Source organism: Cryptomeria japonica, chromosome 7 (genome assembly GCF_030272615.1).
Source record: "Cryptomeria japonica chromosome 7, Sugi_1.0, whole genome shotgun sequence".
In the NCBI taxonomy this organism is placed as follows: domain Eukaryota; kingdom Viridiplantae; phylum Streptophyta; class Pinopsida; order Cupressales; family Cupressaceae; genus Cryptomeria; species Cryptomeria japonica.
In genome coordinates, this window is record NC_081411.1 from 862,336,426 (window position 1) to 862,360,235 (window position 23,810).

The following is a 23,810-nucleotide window of genomic DNA, read 5'->3' on the forward strand; positions in this document are numbered from 1 at the left end:
ACTATAGGCTTGGACCGTCTCGTTCTTGTTCTGCTTTGTGCCATAGATTTCGGCTACTATTTCATTGTCGTCTCTAAGGAGGCGGAACTCTATCTCGAACTCCTTCAGGTTGGGCCATGTGTCGACTTTGGCCTTATCTATATCGGAGTACCAGTTGATGGCCACTCCCCTTAAGGTTGCTGGAAATTGTGTTAACCCATTCGTCCTGGTCGGTAACACCGTTCACTGACCATATTGTTTTGCAAGTGCGGCAATGGCGGATGGGATCTTCCTTCCTGTCGCCGTTGAACTTCGGCAACTTCTGTTTACTGGCCATTGATGGGGGTCGTGTCGCCTATCGTGCACCTGCATCACTCCCACCTATGCCGATGGTGTGTGCTGTTTGAGTGACTGAGGGTACGGTGGTTTGTACCCGCGTGCTTGGTGTGATGGGTCCCAAGAGGGGTTCCTGCTTGCTGTGTGCCTGTGCCTCCTTTGCACCTACGGTTGTACGGTTGCCCTCCCCTCTGTTCTCACCCTCGTCGTCTGTTCGCTCCCTTCGGTGGTCCTCCGTGCGCGGTGTGAGGGATAAATTCCTGAATTGATCTTGGGTCTCTTCAACCAGATTTCTTTGTAGCCTTGTTTCCTCCAAAAATTCTTCGTAGCTTCTCACCCTACGGTGTTCTGGTGACACGTAGAAATCTCCTTTGGCTTCTGCTTCTGCACCTTCTGTGACACCTCCTTGGTTCCCTTCGGGCAACCCTTCGGTAGGTTGTCCTTCGGCAAGTTGCCTCAGCCTCCGTCTATGTTCTACTTGTTGTTCCAGAATCAGGGCTCTCTGTGCGGCCTCCCACTCCTCACTTTGTCCCTTCTTATTTCTATCCTTATTTAATAAGTTGGGCATTAATTCCCGTACATAATGTAGGAGTGTTCTTTATTCTGCCCCGAAGGCTCAAGGTTCAAGTTTCCCGTTGTCGCTTGCCATTACGCTCCTCTTCCCAGCGACGGTTGTTTTCTTCGTACTACCAGAGGACTTATTGGCGTCGCTCCTCACACTGGGTTTCCTCCCTTCGATGTTGGTGGGCAAGGGTTGCTTGGGCTAGGAGACGCGGGAGTTGATGCAACAACCTATTTGTTGCCGGACTGACGTTGAGAGTGTCCTAGACTACACCCTCGGGTACCTCTTCCTGTGTAGCCTCCCCTCGTACGAAAGTCTCTATAGTCGCCTGGAACCGGATCACGAAGTCGCCCGTCAATGCATTCTCCCCTTCGTAAAGTTCTCTCAGTCGGCTATCATCCCCCTCGATGCTATTTCCAATGGGTTGGCCCATTATCCTCCGTAGGCCATTCACGCTCCGTGGCTACCCAAATTCAGATGGCAATGACGCCAGATGTTTACCCCATGGGGTGTGTTAGTAATATTGCATATCAACAGTCAGATAGTAACCCTAGGATAGAATAGTAACCAAAAACTCAGAGCAATGCTTTCATTAATGCCAAAATGTCTAGTACAATAATCATTCTTTGCATTCGTGTCTCCAACAACAAGTACAAGAGCATATATAAAGACACGGTCGAGGGTTGCGGTTACCACCCGTAGGGAACCGTCGTGCAACAGACAACTACCCATGACGACACTAACATACTTAACCAACGTAGCTTAACAAGTAGTACAAAGCCTATTTTATGACCAACAAATACTACGAGCAACTCACTTTGAGACCCAGTAGGATTCACTACAGGAGGGTGCAGGATGCCTTCTTTGGTCATTTCATGTGCTTGTTCGATAGAACACTGAAGAACAATAGAGTGTCTGAGGCAGCCTGGAAGAAGGTGAACGAGTATGGATGCTTGTTCTTACGGTTGCCAACTTTTGCTTACATGAGAGTTGGATGTTTTGAAGATCAACCATACATGCTACCTAGATATCCTACTGACAAGATCATCCTGATGGAGTTGGCTAGGCAGTTGACGGCAGTTCATGGAGTCCATTTAGCCAATCATAAGCTAGGCATCAATATATCCTCACACAATCCATTTCTGATTGGCCGTTATTCCTTGACAACTTCAGCAGGAGCCATGGCAATGGAAACTGAACTTCAAGAAATCAAATTGAAGAAGCTCAAGGCCAGGAAAGATTTTGATTATTGGGGGACGAAGGACAAAATCAAGAGAGTCTTCACCCATGTTCATTGCCTTGAGGATATATGGGTTGATCTTCGCACAGAAGAAGATGTCAGGAGAATGGATTACAGTAGGCTCACCTTGGAGCAAATTGTGGATTTGGATCTAACTAAGATTCTAGAAGGAATGATAGATGAATGGAAAACTCTTGACCCGGAATATACAGAAGAAAGGGTTGTTGAGCCTCCTCTTTTGTCTCCTCTGTGGTCACAGATTTGTACCTCTATCCTTGACAGGTTTCAGCCCATCCTTGCTAACACCAATGCTTGGCTGAAGAACAATAACGTCAAAACCTTTAAGATCAAGGGTGGAGTGGAAAGTGATTCAGCAGGACCAACTAGGCTTAAGTCTGAAGTCAAAGTCAAATCCAAAGAAGGTGCTTCTTCCTTAGGCACAATAATCAAGCTAAGAGTGAGTAGAGCCTTAGTTATCCCTCCACAAGAGGTATCACTAAAAGGAAAAGAGAAGCCTCAAGTGCAGATTCATGTCATTGGCCTTGAAGATGAAGCACACAAGAAGAATACAACAGGATCCCCCCCTACTATGGACTCAGATTCTCCTCACACAATCATTCCTCAATTGTTGTTGGATGTACCTATGTCTCCAATTGACACAAATGTGGATTCTTTCTCTATAGTCCATGTGGATCCTGTTATATCGAGTACATTTGCCTGCACAATTTTATCATCACCAGTCGCAGATACTTCTCATGGCAACTTGGAAAGCATCTTTGATGTAAATCTTTTGTATGCCATTCTTTCCAGCATATCAATTGCAGAAATTGATGCTTCTATTGTGAGCTTTGATAAGTTCATGTTTGAAGCCAGTCATGATTTGCCATCTGAGCAAACACTTTTCTCTGTCCAGACAAAGGCTTCTCCTAGAGTGACAATTGTGGTACAGGCAAAACCTATTTCTTCACAAACCACAGTTGTTGCTACAAACATGAACTCATTAGATTTACCCTCATGGTTGAATTCAATCACTCCAGAAAGGAAGAAGTAGGAGATCTTTCTCGATATATTTGATTTCCAGAAACTGAGGAAGCCTAAGCCAAGAGTCGCTAAGAAGGCAAGATAGTCTCATGAGTCATTGTGGAGAGCAATAAGACCATTGCTCATTCTTCAGTCGAGCCCACCCACCTCCTTTCTATTTTCTGTTGAGTGCTCAGCCCAATGTAGACCAGTACTTTAGTGATAATGATTCCCTTTTTGCACGGGCATTTATGGATAGTTTGGTTCCGTAGGTACTTTACCCTTCGGGATAGGGTAGGTAGAAAACCGAATTCATGACATGGGGATGGGCTATGAAGTATGCAGAAGTGGCAAAATCTTTAGCTGAGAAACCGCTAGAAGAAATGCAATTATCTGATGATAGGCTCACAAGAGTGGAACTAGGAAAGCAGATGCATGTTGGGATTATGTATGATGCTTAGGATTCGGTGGCTTCACTGGTTTAGAGTTATGATGAGCTCTTGGCAAAGAAGGATAGGCTCAAGGAGGAGAATGCATAGCTCATCTCAGTGATCCAAAAGATCACTAATTCTTCAAAAAAGGTTGAACCCTTAACCTCCTCTAGTTCTGAAGAGTCCATCAAACAATTAGAGAAAGCTGCTTGGAAGGCCAAGACAATTGATTCTTGGGTAGATCAATTGGTTGATCAAAACACTTAAGTGGTGAAGTAGGCATTGTATGTGTTAAGCAATGTAAGAGCAACAAAATTGAAGTTGAATCAAACTTTAGATGCCTTTAGCCAAAGTCTAGAATCAATGGAGAAAGATTTGAAGATCTGGCATGAGATGGATCAGGTCAAGTTGGAAACCCCATGCAGCAATATGGTGATACCAAGTAGATTGGTACATCGAATTTGAAGAGGTTATGGTCAACACGTCGTTGGTTATTAAGGACCTTATCAAAGATGTATAGGTTGCTCTTGAAATGAGCATTGAGGTGGAGCAAGATGTCATCTCTAGTTTTGAGAGAATCTCTTGTAAAATCTTAAGTCAAGATGAAGAATTGCTCCTTGAAGATTTGATACTTTCTGAATTAGTGTCAAGGCTTCGTTAGGAAGTGGAGTTAGAACAATTTACAGTGGCCTCAATCAGTAGGTTTGTGGATTGCCAAGTTTTCTTTGATAAGATGTAAACTGTTCTTGAGGAACATAGAGTAGCAACAGTGAGGTATTTCGATGTCATCATCAAGACTGTTGCTATTGCAAGGAATATAGTGGGTCTAGATCCTGACGAATCGCACAAATCAATTGACAATTTTCAATCTTTCATTTCTAGAGATAGAAGAGAATAGGAAGTGTCCCATGACACTTTTATGTATTTTCTTTTCGACAAATTACATGTAGTGTTGAGACTTGTAATTATAAGTAGTTTTATCACTTGTAATCTTGTAACTTGTAATTGCATGTAATCAAATTATGAGTTGGTTAGCAATAGAACTAAAATTTGAATAAGTCATAGTTAGTTGTGGAAAATGTCTTAGTTTGTTAGACTTATCCCACATTTTGCTCTTAGCCCCTCTCCTATATATACACAACGGTGCTCTTTGTAATTGTTATCTTTTCAGCTAGCAAGAAAACTCTGCAGAAATTTATAGTCAAAGACTTTGTGCTTCATACTTGGAAATTGTTCTCTCAAGTAATGTCAAGAATGTTTTGGGTTTCAGACTTTGTGTTGAGGTCATACCCCTATATCCATTGTGTTCTTGTGTCATAGTGGCATATTTTCCTGCATTCACTTGAAGTTATAACGAGGGTGTTGAAAGTAGCTTTAACCTGATTTCTTGCAGATTTTGTGTTGCAAATAGTGAGGGTTGAATTAGTGTAGTGAAGTGTTAAAAGTTAAGAAGAGTAGCAAGACTTTGTGCTTGTGGTTATTCCCATTTAAAGTAGTGCATCATACTTGCAGACTTTGTGCTGTTATATGCTGTGTATTGTTCTTGTTTTAATCATTTTGGAAAGGTAGATAGGATAGTGGGAATGAAAGACTTTGAACTTTGTTTTTATTTTATCGTCCTGGGGAAGTGACGGAAGACTTTGAGCTTTCATGGAAACTTCACGTCCTTTTTTGTATAAGCATTCTTGTTATTATTAAAGTTCCTTAAGTTGCTGTATTAGTTTTCTTAACTGCTATTTCTTTTCTGGGAAGAGAGAAGAGAAAAGAATATCATCTTTTCTGAAAAAAAGAGAAAAGGATGTTGTCCTACCCAAGTTAGATTAGTGTTTAGTCATTAAGAGTAGAAAAGGGGGAGCCTCCCCTTAAATTAGGAGAGTTTTACACCCACACGCTATGGTTGAAACCACAATTTTGCACATCTTCCTAGGTGTACAAAATTTTCAACCAATAGAACGTTGCTGTCTTGGATGAGTGCTATTGCTGAATGGTTAAATCTATATCTAATTGCTGAAGATTCTTTGCTTTCTTAGGAGAATTGATGTTAATTGTATTGATTTCCTCCATTGATTGATAAGTCCCCTTCAATGCTTGGAATGAATTCTCCTTTATACTTTATTGGTGGAAGGGTTAACACCTTTCATAAGAATTGAGTCACCCCTTTTCATTGTTGCCCTTGAGAGTAATATATCATTCCCCAAATTGATATCCCCTTTTTTTATCTCCTTAAATGAAAACTTCACCCCTTTATATCCTCCAATGTGAGGGAGAGTTGCACCTCTTCATAATGGTCACAACCTTTCACAATTCTCTCCCTTCAAGAGGGTCACAACCCTTCATCATTGCTGCCCCTTTGAAAGAGTCACTTCCTTATCTTCTTCCCATTGATGCTTCCTCAATTCCTTTGCTCCCTTCTTTCTTCCTTCATCTTTTTTCTCCTCAAATGAAGTTCTTTTCTCTCCCTTTTATATCTCATGTTTGAGGGAGTCACAACTTTTCATTTCATGCCTTTTGACCATTCATTAAACTTAACTAAATTTTAATTATATTAATTTTTTAAATTATTTTATATTTTAATTTATTATTATTATTTATTAATAAATCCTATTTCAAGGTTGTACATCCCAAAGTCTATAAGGTTCCCTCATGTAGTTTGTGGAGGAATGCAACAAGAGACAAAGATTGGAATAACATATACAAAGTCACTTGCTTTACTTGTTGCCAACCTATTGTGTTCCATAAAATGAATGAAGCCATATGTGCTCCAATTTCTTTCGGAAGTAGAAGAACTTGAAACTTGTAAAAAAAATTAATATTATAAGTTACAAAGATACAAACAATCAAACAAAAAATATTTATAAATAATTTAAATTAGAATATAACTCATGTTTGATAGCTAGTTTTTGCAAATGTGTAGTCGTAGCACCATAGAAGTTCCCCCACTTCACAAGGTCCGTTTTTTTTATTTGACATTGCATCAACATTTGTATATGTCCTTTATAAGTATGCAAAAGTTCCAAACTCATTTTGAATTTCCACAACAACTCTAAGATCTATAAACATTTTTTGAAGGATTTTTTTATTTTATATTCTTGAAGTATCTCAACATCCATATTTGTTGTTGTCCTACTTGATGATGCCAACATATCAACATGATAGTATTTGGGGTTCAAATCAGATGCCAAAAGTTGCAAAGGAATTGTAGTTTTATCCCATTTCTTCTTTATTACCTTATATATCTTCTTATAAAAAAATTGAAAAGGGTTTTGCTCATTTGGTCTAATAATGTCTCTAACATGCTCCACCAGTGTATCTAGCAATCATAGATATAATTCAATATCGGCTTATTAGTGAAAGCAAGCAAGTATTTTGTTTGAGCCCACCAATCATCATAAAAAAATAGTGGTCTGATATTATTTGCTATATTTGTTTGAGATTGCCTCCAAACCACCCAAATATTACTAATCACCATACTTTCCAATGCTTGTTTGACATCGACAAGCCTTCTAAGAACAATATAGTGTGTGGCAAAGCAAGTCTTAATGAACCTCAATTAAAAGCAATAATTTTTAAAAACATATAAATATTTTACCAGTGTTCCACTGGCGTTGGGGACGGGGGGACACGGGGACGGGTTTCCGGGATGGGGGGACCAAGGGCCTAAGTTTGGGGATGGCGGGGGGTGGCGGGGTGGTGGTGCTGATATGGTTATACATATACATATAGTACTTGAAAAACTAGTTTTGAAAAGATGTATGACAGTATAATAGTATAAGAATTACATTTCAAATGAAACTATAGGAAATTTGAAATACTAAATCTAAATACCAAGATTTCTTAAATGCTAATTATGTTGTTATATGGAGCCTAATCAGACTCGGAGGTAAAATTTTCCCTACTTCCATCAGCGCGGTTTCTTCCTATCTTTTTCGACGGGGGTTTGGGGACAGTGCCCCAAAGTTGGGGTCAAGGGGCATCGCCCCTTGTGGGGTCAAGGGGCAGCTGGGTGTTATTTTTCTACTGGCCCACGTCCAATTAGGGTTACCCTTTAAAGTTTAACCCTTCAAAAAAGTCAATTTTAATTTTTTTTTTTTAAATTTAATTTTAAACATTGCATATACGTGGGGGCGACGGGAGACGTCTGGGTGTCTCCCTGTCCCTCAAGAGACGTGAAGACATCTCTCGAAGGACGGGGAGACACCCATATGTCTCCCAAGGAGACGTGGAGACATCTTCATGCCTCCTTGGGAGACACAAAGCGTCTCCTTGTCTGCGGCGGCGCTTGGGTGGCGGTGGCGGGACGATGAGGGCGTGGGGACGCCCCCGTCCTGGAGACGTCCCCGTCTTCGAGACGTGGCCAAAAATGGGGGGGGGACGCGTCCCCGTGGAACACTGTATTTTACTTATATCTAAAAAAATAACATTTTATAAAAAAAGATATATTTGAATATTTATAATACAAAAGAAAACTTACTTTTAGCAATTCCAACTTCGTGAATTGTTTATAAATGGTTGGAGAAATGCGATGATTACAAATAAACATTTGAATTTCTTTGGTTTTGTAAATCTTATGTATCAATTGGATTTTGCTATTTTTTTGTAGCATTAAGTTCAAAGAATGAATTACAAAAGGAGTCCACCAAATGTTTGGAAATTGCTCTGCATAGTTTTGCATTATTTGTGATCACTTGAACGACATTTTTTGGCCCCACTAACTCAGTTGACGATAAATTGGGTATCTTTTTCATTAACCTTTCATTCCATTGCTTTCAAAAACATTGCCCCTTTTGGGCTCATTGCAATCACATTGATTAGTGATTATTTCAGCATCCGTCCATCCATCACAAATGATAGAAACCCCATATCTTTTCGATAAATCTTGAATCATCTGCAATTGTTTGATAATAATGCCTGTTTTTTTTCTTTAGTAGAAAGAGTGGTACGAATCTTCTCATAGCCTAGGCTTTTGTATCCTTTTGGTGGCGCATTAATTGACCTAACTATCTCTTGTCAATATGGAGAACACACCACATTAAATGAAATTTCATTTGTATAGAAATGTCGAGCAATATTTTGATCTATATCCTTTTGAATTTGTAAATTAAACGCTTTTCGAAGAGGTTCTAAATTTCTCCTCTTATGACTTGTTTCTAAATTCAATTCTGGATGCAATGGAGTTCTATTTAAACTTAGAGTTGACCTTGTTTTGATGCCTGAATACTATTATCAACTTCATCTTGTTCTTTTTGATTATTGTTATCAACTTCATCTTGTCCATATTACTAGTATGTCTAAACTGTATGAACTATCTCAAACTGGATTATTGTTATGTATACCAATGCTAAGTAACTGTGCTCTTCTGCATTTATTCTGAAGTTTAAGATATCATTTTCAATTTTGAGATAAACATTATTTTCCCAATGCATGTTGCATTCTCTTGAACTCTGTGGCTATGGACACTGATTAGACCATGATGTTCTTGCTTGGCATTTTGCCCTTTTATGTCTTTTATGCTAATGCACTTCATATTTGAGAATTAGCCAAAGTCTATTTTCCTTAGATTCTAGAATGTTTACAGACTGACTGTACTTAATATTCTGATTGCAGGCATAATTGGACTATGTTGAAAAAATTGTTATCTTTCCGTTTGAAGCAGGTATGGTGGAGGTATGATTACATCTTGTCTTATGTAAGACTATGCTCAGCCATTAATTATAGATTATTACTGTATATATATATGCACTCTAGTTTCTTTTTGAAATAATTCCTATGGCTTATTTATGCCTGAAAAAGTTGTTTAATCAGTGGGGTGTTTTGTTTCATGATCCTGCCAGTGTGATTCACTATATCTGACAATGTATCTAGCATTTATCTTGCATTTTTTGTTCTTGTTGAAGGTTTTGACAGAATATCACGAGTCTCTTATGGCTGTTGATTCTGCTGCATGTGAAAACCTCATAGCAGGGGAAACATATCCAGAATTAGTTAGCAGGCTTGAGGAAGGTATAGTGTATGAATCACTCAGTTTATCAATTTGGTAACTATAGTTGGGCATTAGGAGTCCTTTAGATGTTTCTTATGTTCAATATTCCATCGTTGCTCTGTATTCCATCAGGTTGGGCTACTTAGTTTATTCTAAGGGTGCAGATTATACTTATTTTTAAATTTTATTGCATGTTTGCTTAAAGGAATTAAAATGACATTGATGTTTGGATTGCAAGGGATGCTTAATAGATGGACCACAATTTTTGGATCGCGTTGTTTTCATGATGAGACAATAATCAGCCACACCTAAAATGTAAAGACCTAAACTACATGCACACATAAAACAAATTCTACCTGTTTAATTCAACTAAAAGTCTGATACAACTAAAAACACATGCCTTCAAATTGAACTATGCCAGCCTGATACCCAGAAATATGCTAACAATAGATATTTTGTTTTATCTTTTATTCAAATACACACATTCATTGAAATTCGCTGGACAGATACAACTTACTGGGCTCACCCAGTACGCTTCTCAGTATTCTGATGATGCCCTGCAATATGCAAGTCTGAATACTTTGATGATTCTGATGATGCTCTGCATGGTCCTGCTGGCACTCTGTATCACAGACCTCTTTCTAAGGGTTTCTAACCTTAATAAATCAGTATCATGAATTGCTTCTTGAGGGTTTCTATCCCCAAGAAATCAGGTTGTCTTGGTTGGAGAGTTCTGTCTCCAAAAGCTACCAGCTGCTTTGACATTGTGACAAGCTTGAGATTAAAGTTGATTGTTGTTTTCAAAATTGTGAAGCATCTTTTTATTTTTCTCCAAGTGCTATCATGTTGGTAGTTTGACTAACAAGTTCCTTTCTCAATCGATGGCAATCAAGTGACAAGTCTTCTTATTTAACTGACCCTAACTGGCCCATCTGCTTTATTTCATTGTTTAATTGACCCCTATGCTGCCAGTTCGCTCACTCAATGCTACTTCTAGTTGCTGGTTCAAAAAAGGAGACATTATAAACCCCCCCTTCCGAATTTGCTTGCCCTCAAGCAAGACAAAGCTGGTTGAGCTAAAATATTAGTCGAGTCTCTTTAGTGACGGAAGACCTATTGGTAATGCCTCATCCTTATCTAGATTCAATGGCTTTGTGCATGGGAGGGATGGCTTGGTTATCCAACATCATGTTGGAAGGCACTTAGAGGTTCAACAACAAGAATGACAATACTTGGAAATAGAGTATGCTCACATTTATGAGCGCCGATGCTTAGATCAGATTTTTATGGGTAATTTTGGTCGTTCCACAATAGCAGGCGAAGACCAGGAAAAGTTTGATGATCGTAATCGTGAAGTGATTATGATACTCAATTTATCAGTCACTGATGAGATGCTTCTAGAAGTGTTGTCTAGTAAGACTGTTGCACAAATTTGGACCTACCCAATGGATCTGCACGATACGTCAGATGAAGGCAAAGCTTCTTCCTTAAAAATATGTTGTTGATTATGATGGATGACAAGATGTCTTTGTAGGATCATCTCATAATGATCAAAGACATTTGTGATCAACTGGAGGCCATTGGTTGCAAGATGGAAGAAGAGGATATGGTGGTTATCACGTTGAAAAGCTTACCACGATCTTATGAGCACTTCATCAAAACTCTCAACATTACTTCCACCAATGTTGATCTGAAGTTTGATGAATTGTGCAACAAGCTCTTGTAGTAGGATAGGTGGAAGAAGCAGTTTGGTAGCAACAATGAGACAACCAGTGTGGAACAGGCTTTTATTGCCAAGGACAAGGGCAAAGGTGAGTCCACTCAGCAGAAAGGACAAGGCAAACTTGATGATTCTTCAAAGAATCCGAAATCTATCACATGTCCCTATCATGGTAAACTTGGTTATTTAAAAAAGTCTTTCAGAAAGTGGTTGGCTGATAATAAATCCAACTAGGGAGGGTCTCAACAGCAGGCTCATGTCGCAAAGCATTTAGAGGAGAAGGGGTTAGCCTTCTATGCATTCATGGCCAAAAGACCAGTAGATCATGACAGGTCTTTTGCATGGTAGTTAGTAGAATGACCATCAAGGGAGGGTATTAAAGTAACATTGTAATATTTAGCTTATAATGGTTAGTTAGTTAGTATTTAGAATCTTTCTATTATGTTTTTAGTTCTCGATTGTTTCCGATATGGAAAGGTCTTCTATAATTGCTTATACAAGGAGTATTCCTCTCCTTTGTTAATATAACAATCAATTATTATTTCAGTTCTCTTATCAATCAATTGCAATTAATTGACAAATCCGTCCTTATTTATCTAACCTTAATTGACCCATTTGCATTATTTTTTGATTTAATTGACCCTAACTATTCCTATATTAAAAAAATCAGATTTCCACAATCCATAATAGTATTATAGCTGCTTCTGGATTTGATTGTGTAACTTTTTTTTGCATCAACATTTCGGATCACATTCTGTGATCCATCATCAGGATGTTTAGAGAATGCCAGGAATTTACCTTATTTCATATCCTGGCATTCTCTAAACATCTTGATGATGGATCACAGAGTGTGATCCGAATCGCTGATGCAAAAAAAAGTCACACAATCAAATCCAGAAGCAGCTATAGATATTCCTATATTGCTAGTTCACTTAATGCAACTCCTATGCTGCTAGTTCAGAATGGGGACATTACATAGCTTTGTTAGCATGGTTTAGATTCTTGTCCATAACCTCTCGTGACAACCCTTATAACTGTTGTGGCTCTATTCACCCATTTAAACATGGATGAGGATAAGTGGTAAAAGTAGCTAGCTGCATCCCCAAGTAGCCATCGAGGCATTGACAATATGTTTGAAAACAATGTGGAGTTGTACTAATTCTAGTGAGATAGTGTTGTTATTTTCACTTTACATATTCACCATGCGAACTTGATGTCATTTCAATAATTAGTCTCTTCAAGGAATGACTTGTATTGACAACAAAAAATGAAATTATATTAGCGTCCACAAGTTAACAAAGTAGGTCAGTGGGACTCAACAAGTACATCCATCTATAATAACATGGGGCGACCTAGAAAGAAAAAACACAAGAATCAAAGTACAAACTAAGAACTAACTAGAACACAACAATCTATATACTAGAGGTGAGCCTTAAAAGCCACCCCTCAAGTGCTTGCGAACAAACTAATCTGAATTAGAAATGGTGCAAATAACAGAAATATAAAAGAAACTTTCGTATCACAAATGTCGAATAACAAGAGAAAGTGCATGAGGATCTTGGTTGGTGTTGTACTAGGTTGTAATATGCTGCCCTGTTCTGGTGAATTTTATTTAAAAATACTATGTGAATTTTTTTCTTTTTTGAGTGATCTTTCAGACTAGACAGAAGATGCAGAATGGTTTCTCAGTTTTTAAGAGCAGATTGTTTCATTAGCACAAAGATATTACAACTTTTGCAGTGAGATAGAATGCTGATAAAAATGGCATTTTAACAAGAAATGCTCAGCTGAAAATTCCAGATTTATACATAGGCTGCAATTTCACTTCAAAAACAAAGTAAAAACCACCCAGATCATAAAATTCATCAACAAATTTAAATCAAAAAATCATCATGGAAACCCTTCAAATCTGAACATACTGTCTAGAAATGCAAGTGTATAGTCAAAAAGAAAGAACGGCCGTGAACACCAGCCCTAGGCACCTCAAGGACAACCCAAAGGCTCCAACAGGATCCAAAACCCACTAAGAAATGCTTCTCAAACTGATAGAAAATGTCTGCAAATCAAACTATGACCAACTGTGAAAGCCCAAATAAGTTTTCTGAGTGAAAACTCCACCAAACCTCCAAACTGTGTCTTTCAACAGCATGCAAGTTGTCATTTGAAGGGGATTTCGTCCCATCAAACCCTGTAAACTGCCTCAAAGCTGCTCCAACAAATATCCATATTCAACCCCCCTCCAAAAAGAGCTCAAAACTCCTTATAAACTTTCCTCTTTGGGCTTCCAAAAGTCCTAACCCTAAACCCACGTCCAAGGTTGGAAATAAAACATTTGACTCTAATAAGTTTGAGACTTATAATCTCAAGTTGGGTGCTCACTCCGAGGAGGCCCACCTTTTAAAACAACTTATGATGCCCATGGGCATTTTTAACTTGCCTTTATGCAATATATTTTTTTTTTAGTAACATAAGTTCAATATTAAATATTAAGCTTTATAACTTATGTTATTAAATTGATCTCCAAGCCCAAAATGAATGAAATAAACTTTGCCACTGATCAAGTCAATTAATTGCCGAATATGGAAGGGATGAATTGGCACTGCTGTACCCCCCAAATTGACTTACTAAAAATATTAAGTGCTAAAAATAGCCTTCAAATTGCGTGGCAAGAAAATTGGAGCTCAACTGGTGACAAGTAACTACCACTAGAGTCCCTTAATCTCCTTTATTAGCCCATGGTACTCGATATGAATAGGCTAATAGTTCCCCAGGATCAATGACTAGGAATGGGACATTACATATGTCAACATTTGAATTAGAGTATGGAATATGAATCACATTGCTTGGACAACTTAGACTGTGCTTGTACTTAATGGATATAAAACATGATTTTACATCAGTCCAATACTAGAATAACATGTGTCAAATGAGATGAGAGTTATAGTGGTAATTAGGTAAATTACCACTTCCAACTTGCTAGGTATAATGTGCACCAATGGAAGAGACTAGGTGCAAGTCTTATGTGAATTTGATGGAAGAGATTTTCCTCAGTTGTGCGAGTTTATGGGGATAAAACATGAATAATATGCAGTTATGCATTAATTTAAAACTAAAACAAAGAAGCATTATCGACTAACTTGAAGATGAACTTCCAACTCAAGAATCAGTGCGTGCCTTTTCTTTTTATCTTACCCATGTCACATGCTGTAATATTTCCTTTGTACAACTTTGGGGTGTGCTTTCACTTTATGATCATAAACTATGTATTTGGTTCGTGCCCTATAAGCCTTGTATATGGGTTCGGGTCAAACTTGGTTCAGAGTCTAGCTTGATTTGTGCGGGGCTTTTGGTAGGGTTTGGTTTTTTGACACTAGGTTTGCCTAGGACAAACTAGGGAAGAACTTTTCCAAACCAAATGATACTAGAGTGAATCCATAAGGAAAAGGCGAAGTTGTTGTCTTGCTATGGGTGTGGGTAAGGGTTTGGATTCGAGTATGGTTATGTGTTCATATATATATATATATAATTTTTTTTTTAAATTATAAAATTTGAAAACAATAATACTCATAAATTCTCACAATATGATAATTCAATTATTTATCAAATTTCAATACAAAATGGGAATTACAATCAATGTTCAATAATTTTCATATTGCTATTCATTAAGAGCATCAAAGGTAGCATTTATTTCAATTTCATTTGAACCATAATCAGCTACAACACCACACTCAATAGTCATGTCATGTGCAAATGCTGCCTCAACTATAGAGACTTCAACAAGTTGTGCAACTATAGCCTCTAAGTGAGCACACTTAGGAGTTAGACTCCAATTCTTTATCAACCCCTCATTGTATTCAGCTCTCTTATGTGACAAGAGATGCAAGTTGGAGTGCGCAAAGTCCAATCCTCAATTTTTTTTGCATCCAAGCAGTTGCACTTTTCCTAGTGGAGAAAAGAATATGTTCATTGATTCTTCTTAGCTAAAAAAGAACTTGTGAATTGTTGAATTTGTATGCAACATTTATAATTACAAAATATATGTTTAATTTATAATATGTAGTACTGAATGAAAACTGAAAAAGTAAAAAAATTAGAAAGATGCATTCTTGAGAGGGAATTTTTATTGCAATAGACTACAATTAAATAGAACCTTGGCCATGTATACACAACCATCATTAGCATCTATTTTGTTGTTTTCCCCAAGAGTGCAAACATCATGATTTTGAAGTAATGAATTGGTCAAATTCACCGAAGACAACACTCTATATATCTATATTTAGTATTACACAGATAATTGATAAAATAATTGAATGAATTAAATGAATGATCAAACGTTCATTTATAGAGTTACAAGATCGATGTTTCCATTATGAAACAATCGATAACAGAAGCAAAATTAGAAACAACTAATATTTACAATAGAATACAATATTGACTATTAGTAATTAATAATTAAGATATTATTCTAATACACTCCCTTAATGGTCAATCTGTCTACTACACCAAGTTGCCCCCTAAATTTAATAAACTTATCCGGATTCAGAGACTTGGTGAGGATATTGACAGTTTGATCCTCAGGAGGAACATACTGCAAATTCACGGATTCATCTTCAACAAGCTTGCGGATGAAGTGACAATGAAGCTCAACATGCTTGGTTCGCTCATTGAAGATTGGATTTTTGGTGAGTTTGAGCACCCCTTGATTGTCACAGAAGAGGGGTGTAGGGCCTGCTTGGGACATTTGGATGTCTAAAAGTATCCGAATTTGTGAAACCGACGAGTCTGGGATCTTTGGTTCGTCCATAGAGGATACCATAGTCTGAAGTGCCTTTGACAACGCAGAACCTGCCTCACTGCAGCCCAATGATCTGATGTAGGAGTTGTCATGAAGTGAGATATGTAACTCACTGCAAAGCTCAGATCAGGTCTAGTGGTGGTGAGATATATTAGACTGCCCACTAGTTGCCTGGAATTGGACTCATTCTCAACTGGAGAACTGGATTTGGCTGACAACTTCAGACCTTTCTCCATAGGTGTAGATAAAGGTTTGCAGTCCTGCATTCAGAACTTGTCTAGCAAAGCCCTGACACATTTGGACTGAGAGATGAAGATGCCATGAGACTGTTGCCAAACCTCAACACCTAGGCAGTAGTGCAGAAGCCCAAGGTTGATCATGTCAAAAGACTAGCATAAATTTTGCTTGATTCTCTGAATCAAAGATGCCGAACTGCCAATGATGATTAGATCATCAACATATATAACCAGAAGGATGATATCATTGCCAGTAGTCTTGACATACAGATTTGAGTCAGGACTCCTCTAGAAACTTTGATCTATGAGGCACTTATCAATTTTCATGTACCATGCCCGAGGAGCCTATTTCAGGCCATAGAGTGCTTTCACCAATTTGAGTAGCCAGTGTTCTTTTTCGGCAACCTTGAATCCAAGAGGTTGCGTCATGTAGATCTCTTCCTGTAACTCACCGTTCAGGAAGGCACTCTTGACATCCATCTGATGGACCTTCCAGCCATGCTAAGCTGCCATGGCTATGACTAATCTGATGGTGCTCATCTTTGTTATTGGAGCAAAGGTCTCCTCGTAATCAATTCCTTCCCCCTGAGAGAAGCCTTTGGCAATGAGATGAGCCTTTGACTTATCCAAAGTACCATCAGCCTTGTATTTGACCTTATAGACCCATTTGCATCTAATGGGTTTCTTCCTTGGAGGAAGATCTGACTGAACCCAAGTGTTATTCTTTAGCAAGTTGTGGTACTTAGTAGCCATAGCTTGTTCCCACTCAGGTATCCCTTTCACCTTTGTGTATCTCTGAGGTTTAGACACACTGTGAATGTTGGCCATGAGATTAAAATTGGCATAATCAGGTTTTTTTCTCCTTTCAAGTAGTTCTACCCTTAGTGAGCTCATCATCATGAAGATCAACAATTGTCTTAGCCCACCATTCAAGTCGGAGAGTATAAGTGCCAACATTAGATGCAGGAGGTGCAATAGGAGCAAATTCATCAAACAAAAGATCAGATGAATCTTGAGGAAAGTTTGGTGGTGCAGCTGCATGTCTAGGGGATCTTGCAGGAGAAGGAACTGGTGTAGGTGCAAGAATTGGAACAACTGGAGCCCTCCCATGAAGTGGATGTAATTGAAGAGGAACACCCAAGTCTGAAGCCTTAAATGGTTGATCCTTTGGATCCAAAACTGGAGGTGAGAGCTGAAATGGCCTTCGTTCCTCATCGAAAAGCACATCATGTTTGAAGATGAGACAATCTGTCTTGATGTCAACCAATTGGTAGGCCTTGTGAGTATCACTGTAGCCAGTTAGCATGAGTTTCTGGCTCTTGGCATCCAACTTGGTGTGTTTAGCCTCAAGGATCCAGACAAAGGCAGTGGAGCCAAAAACTTTTAGTTGACTGATTCTGGGCTTGCGGCTTGACCAAGCCTCTTCTGGAGTCTTCTTCACAACCATTGTAGGAGATCAATTTAAAAGATAGACTATAGTATTAATTTCTTTAGCCCAAAAATTCTTTGGAACACTTTTGTGTTCAAGCATAGACCGAGCCATTTTAATTATCGTGCGGTTTCTCCGCTCAACGACACCATTTTGCTGAGGGGTGTAAGTTGTAGTGAGTTGGCGCTTTATGCCATGTTGTTCATAGAAATGGGAGAAGGCAAAACAAAATTCTCCCCCATTATTAAACTAAAGAGTAACAATATGTTGACCTGACTCTTTTTCTACTAATGCTTTGAACTTTTGAAACAAAACAAACACTGTTGATTTCAATTGAAGAAAATACACCCACATTTTTTTGACTAAAATCATCAACAAAAAGTAAAAATTACCTGGATCCAATAATAGTGGTAGTCATAGGTCCACATATATCAGCATGGACCAGTTGTACTACCTTAGAAGCTCTCTAGGAGTCGCCATTTGAAAACGGATTTTGATGCTGCTTCCTAGCTTGACATGCGCCGCAAACTCTGAGGTTCTAGGTCTGGATCTCTGGCAGTTCGGTGGCAAGATCTTCTCAAACAAGTTGAGAAAGATAGTGCACAATTAAGTGCCCATAACGCTGATACCAAAGTGTACTAACAATGGAGTGTTTGGCTGCCATGGCAAGCCCCTGAGAATCACTAAAATCAACTAGTCTAAATAGACCATGATCCTCAAGACCCACAACAACAATACATTGAGTCTCCCAATCAATAATATTGCACTGATGTGAACTGAACATCACATCAAGCCGAGGAGAACGTCTCAGAATTTGACTGACTGAGAGAAGGTTGAGCTCCATTCCTGGAACGTAGTACACATTGAGGAAAATCAATTTCCTCCCTCCAGATTGAATCTGCACATTGCCCTTTCTGACAACGGTGTACTCTTCCCCTCCAAAAATAATTGAATCCGAGTACGGCTGAAAATCAGTGAACCAATCCCAACGATGAGTGAAGTGGCGTGAGGCACCTGAATCTATATACCAGGGAGAAGATTTCACATGGTCTGCAAGTCTTTTAGTCATGAAGGCGTAAAAGGCAGACTCAGTTTGCTTAGTGTGCTCCAGCCATGAACCACTTTGCTTGGCCTATGCAGCCAAGCGTTTACGACACTCAAGTTTCATATGACCAAACTTATGGCAGTAATTGCATTGAACGCTTTTCTTCTTCAAGCATTCTGATGACGAAGTAGAGGGTTTCTGCTGAGAAGATTGAGAAGATTGAAATTTGTCTTTATCCTTATGAAAGCATTTGGCTGTGAATGCTTGTTTTGTAGAGGATGAGCTTGTACTGCTGCCGAACTACTACTTCCATCGGTCTTGCTGCAGAAGTTTAGTGCAAAGATCAACGAACTTAAGATCAACACCAGTTGATGTGATGTTGAGTGTTTCAACAAAATGCTCGTAGGACTTTGGCAAACTCTTCGAGGTAATAACGACCATCTCCTCCATATTCTGCCTGATGGCTTCTAATTGGTCACAGATGTACTTGATTCGATTGAGATGCTTTTGAAGGGATTTTCGCTCATCCATGACTATAGAGAAGAGCATATTTTTTAGAAGGCTCTGCTCTTATCAGATGTCTCATGTAGTGTCTTGAGATGCTCCCATATCTTGACAGTTGTTTTGTTAGTAGGTATCTGAGGAAGCTGATTGTCAGTCATTGAGAGCTTCATGAGCATGACAGCTTCACGATTTTGCTCATCAAACTTGGTTTGATTAGGACCGGCTGCAGAGGGATGAAGGACCTTTCCAAGGACCAACTGATTGATGACACGATACTTGAAAATATTGAGCATCCATTGCTCTCAGGTATTATAATTTCTGCTGTTGAATTTTCAACTCCCCTCAAGCAAAATATTCGTCAAAGATGCCATCACGAAAAATTGAGGTCAAAGATGGTTGATCGAATGATGGCATGAATATCAAGGTAGGAGATTGTCAATGCTTGAAATTGTCTAAACGCAACACGTAATGGACAAAATCGAGGCAAAAAGTTGGCACAAATTTTGAAAAATAAATTGAATGAATGATTCAATAATTGGATGATTACATTGAACGATATACACACGTATATATAGAGGTTACAAGACGATGTTCTATAATTAGAACATAACGTTAAAGTAAAAGATTAAAGAGCTAAAAGCTAAATTAAGCTTAAAAGCTAATTAACTAAAAAGAAAAAGCTAAATGCTAATTAAAGCTTAAAAGCTAATCAACTAAAAAGCTAAATGACCATTAAACAAGGAACTAAATATAGGTGACTAAAATATAATTAAATATTCTAATACCCTCCCTTAATGGTCATTCTATCTACTAACTACCCTACAGAAGGCACTGTAAGTCTTTTGATCACAAACGAAAAGAGCACTCTGCTGCAGTGGAGACCCTCCCTGGATCTGAAAAGTGTTAATGACCAAGAATACCAAAATCCATCCAACTTGACGTTGGGTAACCAAACTAAAACTTGAAAGCATGATTTTGAGGAAAATCGGCAAACCCTTTTGCAAAAGAGTATCGACTCCAAAACTGACTGCAAGATATCACGGTTGCAGATGTTCGCCCTGGCAGGTGCGACCCAAACTAACTGCAACAAAGCATGATTTTGAGGAAAAAACTGTCAAACCTTTAAATAGGAACCCTCGAAAAGAGAATTTACGATTTTGAGGAGAAAATCGAAAAACCAAGAAATCTGAGGGTTACAAATCATCGTTTTTGTGGAAAAAAACAGTAAAACCTAGATAATTAAAATCTTACGTGAATATCACGGATTGCAGATGAGATAATTTTTTAAGGGAAATTTATAAACCCTGCGAACAATTTTTGAGGAAAAAATCGTGAAAACCCTCCCATGATTTTTTGTGGAAAAAATCAGAAAACCGACGGACAATTTTTTAGGAAAAAATCGTGAAAACCCTGGGACCTGTAAGACGAGGTCTGGCCTAAATCAATCTGATCAAGGCAACGATATTCAGATATCGTGAACATGCACTGTTTCCAGGTGTTGTGGTAGTTGAACTTTTGACTGTGTTCCAACATGATGTTGGTCAAAGATGCCATCACAAAAATGGAGGTTGAATGGGGTCAACCTAGTGAAAGCATGAGACAAAAGAATTTGATTCAAAAATCAGAATAGAAGCAGTTGCACAAAAAATCTGAAAGCCTGGAGGAGAATTCTGGCACGAATTCCAAGGCACGAATTTCGAGGTTTGGAAGAAACCCAAAAATTAAAATTTTCTACAAAATTAACGTGAAATTTTTCCTGAAAATAATAAAAAAAAAATAACAACTTGCAGAAAATAAAAAAACACCTTTGATTTTTTTGTTAAAAAAAAGCAGAAAAATATTGACAATTTTTTTTCAAAAAAAAAGCAAAAAAGAATAGGGCAGAAACCCCAGGTCGGATGTACAACATAAACAGTGCCCACAGAATTAGCAGAAATCACTGACTGTTTTTAAATTCCAAGGCAAATTCGCTGGCACAAAATTTGAGGCACGGAAAACGAGGCAACTAGAAAAATTTGAGATCGACCTAGAAAAGCTCTCGAAAAACCCACCAAGAATAAAAAATCAGAATACAGATCCGATGGCTCAAAAATTGAGGCATGGAAAATGATGCACTCAGAAAAATCTGATGATGAACCAGTTGAGGTCTCGAAAAACCCACCAAGAATCTATAAGCAAAATAAAATTTTGACTTGAACTGAAGGGTTAAAACCCTAGTCGAAAATTGCAGAAATTCTAGGAAAATTTTCAATCTGCAAAAAAAAATCTGCTTAGCACAAAGAAATTCGCCCACCAACCAGAAATCCTTGAAACCCTCAAAAAGCCTTAAAAAAAGCAAAATCGTTTTTTTTATTAAAAAACAATTAAAAAGCCAAACTTTAAAGAATCCCATCGACTCGCTCTGATACAATTAAAAATAAATTGAATGAATGATTCAATAATCGGATGACTACATTGAACGATATACACACGTATATAGAGGGGTTACAAGACGATGTTCTATAATTAGAACATAACGTTAAAGTAAAAGATTAAAGAGCTAAACGCTAATTAACTAAAAAGAAAAAAATAAATGCTAAATAAAGCTTAAGAGCTAATCAACTAAAAAGCTAAATGACCATTAAACAAGGAACTAAATATAGGTGACTAAAATATAATTAAATATTCTAATAATTTCAAGGTAGAATAAAGAATTTATGGGCACATATCCCAATGTATGGATTTCTAAGGACCCATAAAATTTTGACAGATGCCCTAAAGAGTTTTTGAAATACCCAGAAAAACCTAGAAAATATTTGCTTGAGAATGAAATTCCAAAAAACCCTAGCCGCTGAAAAAACATTGTGGGTTTGTAATAAACCCTAAACGGAAGTAGGAACATAAATTGGCAGAATACACACCCAAAAGATTGCTAACAGGTGGTCGCAACTCACGGGAGAAAAAAATACGACCCAAAAAATCCTAGAACACCTGGTGCCAAAGGAAAATCGCAAATCGCAAGTCAAGCACATAGGAAAACCATGCACGAACAAGGAACATAAAACGCGATTTAAATCCGTCATGAACAAAGAAGATCTGTCGAAAATAACAAATTTTTTTCTCTTGTGAAATTTTTTTCTCTTGTGCTCTGATACCATATTTCATAGGTAATTGGTAAAATAATTCAATGAATTAAATGAATGATCAAATGATCATTCATAGAGTTCCAAGATCGATGTTTCCATTATGAAACAATCAATAACAAAAGCAAAATTAGAAACATCTAATATTAACAATAGAATACAATATTGACCATTAATAATTAATAAGTAAGATATTATTCTAATATTTAGAAATGTTCTTTTGAATTTAGTCTCATAGCCAACTCTTCTTCATCCCTATATGGTGCCACCCTCCTTAGAAAGATAGCCTTTTTAAGCTATATATTTCAAGGACAAAGCAAATGTTAGGAGATGCAATGAGTGTGGTAAGTCTTGTTCTAATGTCAACAATGATCTTTTGCAACCTTTTGAAATTTTTTTCTATGTCATTATCTTTGCCTTCTATTATGGTCTTTATCTTTTCAACCATGGAGTCCATGCCATCATAGATTTAAACCAAATCGGGTGATCTGTATCAACATACCTAATCGTGCTAATGATGGGCTCAATGAAAAAATGTAATCCACATGACCCACCACTCATCATCTAGTATCATGCTTCATTTTCTTGGGCTCTCTCTGTAATTGATTGCCTCTATACACTCCAAAGAATGGTGATGACCATAGTGCTCAATGCATCTCACATCTTCACAAACTGTCTTAAGATGAATGTGTCTGATGCAAATTGAGTTTTGACAACCTAGCATGGTGTCAAAAATAAAAACAAATTAAAATATTAAAAGTTACATGGCATATCAAATAAAAAACAAAAAAACTAAAAAATATGATAAAAAATAAAATTTAAATTCTTTCAAAACTCCAAGTTGGAGGTCTTGAGATGGCTTGTGGTATATTATGATTAGTCACAAGCATTTAAATCTCTTTAGCCTATATATACTTTTTCTCTGTGCTTATCTTTTTCAATATCAAGTTGACTGGACAGCACATGGTATCCAAAAAATATGCCTATATGTACCCTCCACTATTGAACTAGTTGCCCTACAATTTTTTGCATTGTTTATTATGAATTGGACAACACTTTTGGGGCCCACCATCTCAATGGAATGTATAAGGATATTGACAATGAAAGTTGTATTCTTCACTTGCCCTTTCACAATTTACTACCTTCAAAAACATTGCCCCTTTAGGGACATTGCAATAGCATTAATTAGTGGTCTTTTTTTGCAATCTTTCCATCCATTAAAAATGTTGGATACACTTGTTTTGGGCCATGTATCATTGATTGCTCACAATGATGCCACTATGAAAGATTTCTCCATGGCCAATAAGTTGGTGTGCATCTTTTCATACCTAGAGTAATGTAATTAGTAGCTGCATTAGCAATTGACATCACCAAGTTCCGCCAATATGGTGATCAAACAAATTTGAAAGGA

General features: G+C 37.8%; 1 protein-coding gene across 2 annotated transcripts in view; it reads left to right on the forward strand.

Moving 5' to 3' along the window:
* Positions 1 to 23,810, forward strand: part of LOC131047042 (uncharacterized) — a 73,316-nt gene that overhangs the window by 35,427 nt on the left and 14,079 nt on the right. Inside the window, exons 3-4 of one of the 2 annotated variants that reach the window (XM_057980841.2) lie at positions 9,173 to 9,221; positions 9,463 to 9,568. In XM_057980841.2, coding sequence (XP_057836824.1) covers positions 9,173 to 9,221; positions 9,463 to 9,568 — 155 coding nt within the window. Of the gene's footprint in view, positions 1 to 9,172; positions 9,255 to 9,462; positions 9,569 to 23,810 lie in introns of both variants that reach the window. The other variant, XM_057980840.2, reaches the window with a different exon arrangement.